At 45.9% G+C, this 7,246-nt stretch overlaps 1 protein-coding gene across 1 annotated transcript; it reads left to right on the top strand.

The window, feature by feature from the left end:
* Window positions 1-3,639: 3,639 nt before the first annotated feature.
* UBB (ubiquitin B) lies at window positions 3,640-6,502 on the top strand. The gene is made up of 2 exons (XM_079797954.1): window positions 3,640-3,761; window positions 5,210-6,502. Exon 2 carries the CDS (start codon window positions 5,216-5,218, stop codon window positions 6,359-6,361), a length of 1,146 nt encoding a protein of 381 aa, XP_079654080.1. The 5' UTR covers window positions 3,640-3,761; window positions 5,210-5,215; the 3' UTR covers window positions 6,362-6,502.
* The last annotated feature ends 744 nt before the right edge of the window (window positions 6,503-7,246 follow it).

The raw sequence follows: 7,246 nt of genomic DNA, 5'->3' as shown, positions 1-7,246 counted from the left end.
ATGCTTGCTCCACACTCTTAAGATGGCTACTGTAAAAACAATAAAAATCAGAAAGTAGACCCTGGCCAGGTAGCTCAGTTGGTTAGAATGCCATCCCAATATGCCAAGGTCACGACACACACAAGACTCAACCAATGAATGCATAAATAAGTGGAACAACACATTGATGTTTCTCTCACTCTCCCTGCCCCCTTTCTTCTCTCTCTCTCTCTAAAATAAATAAAAATTTTTAATGTTTTAAAAAAACAGAAAGTAACAAATGTTGGTGAGGATGTGGAGAATTGAAACACTTTGTGTATTGCTGTTGGCTATGTAAAACAGAATGGAGGCTCCTAAAAGACTAAAAATACAATTAATCCCACTTCTGAGTTTATGGCCAAAAGAATGGAAAGCAAAATCTTAGAGTTATTTGCACACTCATGTTCATTACAACATTATTCACAATAGCCAAGAGGTGGAAACAACCCAAATATCCATAGACAGATGAATAGATAACACATGTCACACAGACACACACACACACACACACACACACACACACACACACGCAATATTAGCCTTTCAAAAGAAGGAAATTTTGTCAAATGTATGGATGAACCTTGAAAATACTAGGCTAAGTGAAATAAGCCAGTCACAGAAAAAAAAAAATACTGTATGATTTCACTTATACAAAGTATTTCAAGTACTTAAAATCACAAAAACAGAAAGTAGAATGGTGATTATCAGGGGCTGGGGGGGAGGGGTAAATGGGGAGTTGTGGTTTAGTGGTATAGAGTTTTAGTTTTACAAGATAAAAAAGTTCCAGGGATCAATAATGTGACTATAGCTAACACATACTGAACTGTACACTTAAAACTGGTAAGATGATTAAGTTTTATATTGTATTTTTTACTACACTAAAAAATTTTTAAGCTGAAGCAAAACAGCAAAATGTTAAGCCTTAATAAAGTTGGGTGGTGATTTTAAGATGTTTGGTATATCTCCAACTTTCATTTATATATGTTTGTAATATTTCATAATAAAACATTTTTAAGTAGCTACTTTTAAATGGACAGATTTCTATAATTTTGAGGCCCAGTGTAATGACGATACAGAATTTTGCTCTGTGTTCATTTTGGGCATTCAAAATTAAAGTTTCTAATTCACTGGTAATAAATTAGGAGTTAATCTCATAATTCTGTTGAGATAAATAGACAAATGAGGAAATGACCAACCACAAACTAACTCCATATATTAAATATCAACTAATAATGTCAAGACAACAATTGGGAATTTTAATTAGAACCACATTTTTCTCAGATTTTTATTAAAAAACATCTAGTCAAGTAAAACCATTCAGAATCTCAGAATCAATTCCTTTGTTCCTTTCTAAGGAACTGCCTAGGCAAAAACTATTTGCCAGCTGAGATTAAGTACTGTCTTTTTGCTTTGTTCTTTAGGACCTAAGGCTGTCATAAAGTTGTGTGTCTTTTCCCAGTTGAATAAAAGGGGAAATTGCACTTCACTGAACAAACATTTGAGCACAATGCCAAATATTGTGCAAGATTACCAAATTCCTGATCTTTGGGATTTTGTGTTCTAGTCTTTAATTTGTTAACAAATTACCTTTCACAATTTACCACCAGAAATGATATTACAAAAAGTTTCATTTTTTAAACATACAAAAAATTGCTCTTGGGCAGCAGTGCTATGCCTTCCTTCTGAAAACATGTTTGTTCTGTTGAGGTTACGAAATGACCCACTTTGGCAAAATATTAAACCAGGAAGCTGCATGACTAACTTCTGGCAACTGCTAGAACGCCCAGCAAAATCATCATTATCAGTCGTGAATCTCCACTCTAGAACATTCTATGAATCAACAAGTATGACTCAGGAGAAGCTGCGCGTTGGTGAAACAAGCTGACTCACTGCTGGGTTTACAAAAATGAAAATTCATGCTTTGTAAAATAAGCATTTTCTCAACTACCTCCTAGTCCAAAATTATCTTTAAAAAATTTTATTTCTACCTCCTGATTATTAAAATAAGTAGACCTTACCAAGATTTAGTAAATTTAATTTAAAGCTGTCTAGGTGTTAACTCATATACCTGTCTGTATTGACATCGTTTCTTCATGTTGTGCTTAGAAATGTTGTGATTTACCGGCCTTTGCTAAGTGATATCCAGCTAATTGTATTAATGCAGGTCTTTAAACGCCGTCTGGCTCGGGAAGGTCGGCATTGCAGGACCGTCTGCCTGTGTACGGACACCCCCACTCCGAGGCTCAGACCCCGACCGAGGCCACCGGAGCCGAGCAGCCCGCCCCTCGGACCGGTGACCACACCCAGGGGGTAGCGGACCGGCCGTCCCACCGGGGCAGCCACCTTCGGTGTCACTCGCACAACAAGCACGTCAATGGCAGACACAGTCGTTACTTCCTTGTTCCTGAATTCCCAGTCTCTTGAGGCGGGTTCTCGGACCCCGCACCTGCCTTTCTTTTCCCGCCGAAGTTTGGAGAAACAGCAAGGAGGGGCCAGGACTGGCAGCTGTGGCCGAGCCACGCAGCACTGGGCCCGAAGGCGGGGTCTCCTGGGGGGGGGAGGGGGCTGGGGTCCCGCCGAGGGCGCCCCCCTGAGTGTCCCACCCACAGACGCTGTCCCCACCCTTAGAGGACGGAGTGGACGGTGTGACCGGACTCAGGGCGGGAGGCACAGGGAACCGACGGGAAAGTTAAAACAAGGCCAAACAATGTGGGCAATTTGCAGCCAGCTTGTAACTAACAAACCATTATTTTCCCCAACACAGAGGAATGATGAAAACAAACAAACAAACAAACAAGCCCTAACGAGAGAATGCAGAGGGAGAGGGAGGGGGAGGAAAAGGGCAGTTTTACCCCGAAGCAGAGAAGCCAGCAGTCTCAAGGCAAGATGAAGTAGCCAGGTGCTTCCCACGATTCTAGGAAGGCCACGGTACAGTAAAGAAAAGACCTTGAGAACTAATCTGTACCAAAATGTCCAGCAGAGGAACTCTGAGGCCTACAGACAGGAGGGCACATAACACCTCGGACCCCCGCCTGTGCATCATAAGCCAGATGTACAGGTTTGCTTGATTTGCTTTTTCAATAAAGGCGCATGCTTTAATAAATCGGCTTTTCACAACGCAGTCTGGGGCTCTCGCCTCGGGTTTGGTATTCCGAGACAGGCGCGGAGGACCCCTCCCCCATCTCCACCGGAAACACCCTGCTGTCGCGGAGGCGCGCCTCTAGGGCGCACGCGCATTCAGTCACTTACCAACGTCGGCTCTCCCTGCCCGGAGCCCAGCAACAGCGGAGCGCCGAGTCTGCAACCAATCACCGCCGGCCTGGTGTTCACCCGCCTCACCAATCAGCGCGGGCGCCGAAAGGAAGTTTCCAGAGCTTTCGAGGACGGTTCACTCAACTCGAATTCATCCGCCTGATAACTTCCCTACTTTTTCCTAAAGGAGGAGAAGAATAGCCTGGAATAGAGAAGAGCTGAATTGTTAGGGTCCCTTTTGCAGATTCTGAGGAGTTTGGGGCCTAGTGGAAGGGCCTAACTGCGTCGCGAAAGGTGCGGCCGAGAGAACTATTTTCAGTGGCGCACGGATACGGCGGTTACGTAGGAGTGATAAGCACGCAACAGACGTTGCATAAATTTCAGCTCCGCCTAGCCGGAACTTTCAGAAGCGCCGGGCATTGTAGGGGTTGTGTTGTTGCTTAGGAGGCTCGACGGGATTGGACTTGCGGTATTTTCGCACTCGCTAACAGGTACTGGCCCGTAGCTTTCGAGACCTGGCGGGGGCGGGGGCCGGGTCGGAGGGAGGGCGGGCGGGCGGGGGCGAGGGAACTTGAGTGAGGAAACTGGCCAGGTCTTGGGCTGGGTGGGCCTTGGTGGGGGGAGGGGAGGAGCTGACGCGGCGTCGCGGCGCTCGTCGCCGGGCCTTTCCGGAAGGTGGGCCTTGTTTACGTGAAGGGAGCGGGGGCGGTTGGCGCGCGCGGAGAGGGGCTAACGGACGCTTAACCGATGGCGGTTCCATCGTGTCTGTTTCAGAGGGGGAAGGCGGACAAACGGTAGTGTGACTTCTGGAAACCTTTTCATTTCGAATCGCAACACAAATGTCGCTTACCAGCTCCGTTTAAAAAGGGTTTTTTTATTTTTCGGGTCCTGTGGGTTTTATAAAATTTTACTTCAGGTGCTATGCTTAAGTTTTGGGGAATTCTGCGGTTAGTTACGGAAGAAAGCTCTGGATGGCAAATTTACAAAGCACTTTTGATACTTCATCCAGTATAATTTTGATGCCATTCTTGACTAAATTAATAATTTTGTATTTGGCCCTGGCCGGGTGTCTCTGTTGATTGGGAACCCCGTACACCAAAAAAAAAAAGTGGTGGGTGCGAACCTAGGGGTTCGAATGAATATTTCCTTTCCTCTCCCCCCCCCTTTCCTTTCTCTCCAAAGTTCAACAAAAAACATCCTTGGGTAAGGATTTTTTTTTTTTTTCTTTTAAAAGGAGATATTGCTCCGGTGGTTAGAACTCCACCTGCAGACTGAAGGGTTTCAGATTCCAATTTGGTCAAGGGTACAAGAGCCAGAACCTCGGTTGCAGAGCGGATCCCTGCCGGATTGGGGCGCGGGGCGGGAGGCAACCGATGGATGTGTCTGTCTCAGATGTTCTCTCTCTCTCTCTCTCTCTCTCTCTCTCTCTCCCTCCCTCCCTCCCTCCCCCTCCCTCCCTCCTCCTCCCTCCCTCCCTCCCTCCTCCTCCCTCCCTCCCTCCCTCTTCCTCCCTGCCCTTCCACACTCCAAAAAAAAATCTTTTCACTGTGCCACAAAATCTTTTTTGTTAATGCTCACCCGAGGAAATTTTTCCCACTGCTTTTCAGAGAGTGGGGGGGGGGGGCACAAGATGCAAGAGAGGCACACATCAGCGGGGGGGAGGGGGGAGATCAATGTATCCTCTTGACCAAGAATCCTCCCTTCGTGCACAGGCCAACACTAACCACTGAGCAGAACCGGCCAGGGCAGGGTTAAATTTTTTTTTTTTTAAGGAATTTTGGGTTAACTTGTCTAGTTTAGTAAAAATTGGAGGTTTGTGAGAGATGTAGTTAAAGACATTTGGAAGAACTGTTAACTTGAGTTTTGAAGAATTGATTAGTAGATATAAAATAAATGTAAAGATCCAAAAATGATACACTTTGCCTCTTGAACTCTGTAGGTCAAAATGCAAATCTTCGTGAAGACCCTGACCGGCAAGACCATCACCTTGGAGGTGGAGCCCAGTGATACCATTGAGAATGTGAAGGCCAAGATCCAAGATAAGGAAGGCATCCCCCCTGACCAGCAGAGGCTCATCTTTGCTGGCAAGCAGCTGGAAGATGGCCGCACTCTTTCTGATTACAACATCCAGAAAGAGTCCACTCTGCACCTGGTCCTGCGTCTGAGGGGTGGTATGCAGATCTTCGTGAAGACCCTGACCGGCAAGACCATCACCCTGGAGGTGGAGCCCAGTGATACCATTGAGAATGTGAAGGCCAAGATCCAAGATAAGGAAGGCATCCCCCCTGACCAGCAGAGGCTCATCTTTGCTGGCAAGCAGCTGGAAGATGGCCGCACTCTTTCTGATTACAACATCCAGAAAGAGTCCACCCTGCATCTGGTCCTGCGTCTGAGGGGTGGTATGCAGATCTTCGTGAAGACCCTGACCGGCAAGACCATCACCCTGGAGGTGGAGCCCAGTGATACCATTGAGAATGTGAAGGCCAAGATCCAAGATAAGGAAGGCATCCCCCCTGACCAGCAGAGGCTCATCTTTGCTGGCAAGCAGCTGGAAGATGGCCGCACTCTTTCTGATTACAACATCCAGAAAGAGTCCACCCTGCATCTGGTCCTGCGTCTGAGGGGTGGTATGCAGATCTTCGTGAAGACCCTGACCGGCAAGACCATCACCCTGGAGGTGGAGCCCAGTGATACCATTGAGAATGTGAAGGCCAAGATCCAAGATAAGGAAGGCATCCCCCCTGACCAGCAGAGGCTCATCTTTGCTGGCAAGCAGCTGGAAGATGGCCGCACTCTTTCTGATTACAACATCCAGAAAGAGTCCACTCTGCACCTGGTCCTGCGTCTGAGAGGTGGTATGCAGATCTTCGTGAAGACCCTGACCGGCAAGACCATCACCCTGGAGGTGGAGCCCAGTGATACCATTGAGAATGTGAAGGCCAAGATCCAAGATAAGGAAGGCATCCCTCCTGACCAGCAGAGGCTCATCTTTGCTGGCAAGCAGCTGGAAGATGGCCGCACTCTTTCTGATTACAACATCCAGAAAGAGTCCACCCTGCATCTGGTCCTCCGTCTGAGGGGTGGCTATTAATTCTTCAGTTTTGCATTCATAGTGCCCAATGATGGCACTACTCTGCATTCTAGCCATTTGCCCCAATTTAAGTTTAGAAATTACCAGTTCAGTAATAACTGAATCTGTTCAAAATGTTAATAAAAGTTTTGTTGCATGGTAGCATATTTGGTGTCTGTCGTCATGAAATTATGTCGTGATGTGGGGATTCCTAACTGGTTAAAATGGCATTCAAGGGAGGGATTTAATTTTGATGCCAATGTGACCAAAATTAAGTCATAGGACTTGGGTAAACAAGGGTGTGCGAAGGTAGGAACTTTGTCTTAGTCTTGTAATTACCAGTTGACTATTGTGTGCTTTTCTTGCTCAATAGTGCATTGCACTCAAGTGCTTCAGGTAATGAAATGGAAACTTAATCCTGTCTGTTTTATGTGAAGTCAGAGCCAAGAATCAAGTGGAGCCCTTAAATTTGAAAGAAGGCTGGCTGGCGAGAAACATTGAAGGCCACTGGTGTGTTAGGCAGCAAATGAAGGTGGGTCCTAACAATTTGATCTTAGTGACTAATAGCTCTACATTATAAGGAGAAAGATAAGATTGCAACAGCAAATGAAATTCTCTAATTTGGGACTTGATAAAAGTTTTACCTAAAGCTAACACAAGCAGTTTTTATGTTGGCCATACCAATAACACTAGGCAATATATTGCTAATAGAGAATTTTTAAAAATATGTTTTAACTTTTTTTACAGAGGGAGGGAGAGGGAGTTAGAAACATCAGTAAGTTCTCAACCTCTTCTTTACAAACAGTTCCCTGTAGTGTAACCAGTAATATGGTGGTTTCTCAACTTGGAACAAAATTGGTGTGTGTTGGGGTGATGGGGAGGTGTCCAGAGGTGCATTGTTAAAAT

This window comes from Cnephaeus nilssonii (genome assembly GCF_951640355.1).
Source record: "Cnephaeus nilssonii genome assembly, chromosome: 19".
Classification (NCBI taxonomy): Eukaryota; Metazoa; Chordata; class Mammalia; order Chiroptera; family Vespertilionidae; genus Cnephaeus; species Cnephaeus nilssonii.
Note: the sequence above shows the minus strand (reverse complement) of the source record. Positions and strands in the feature narration are given on the sequence as shown.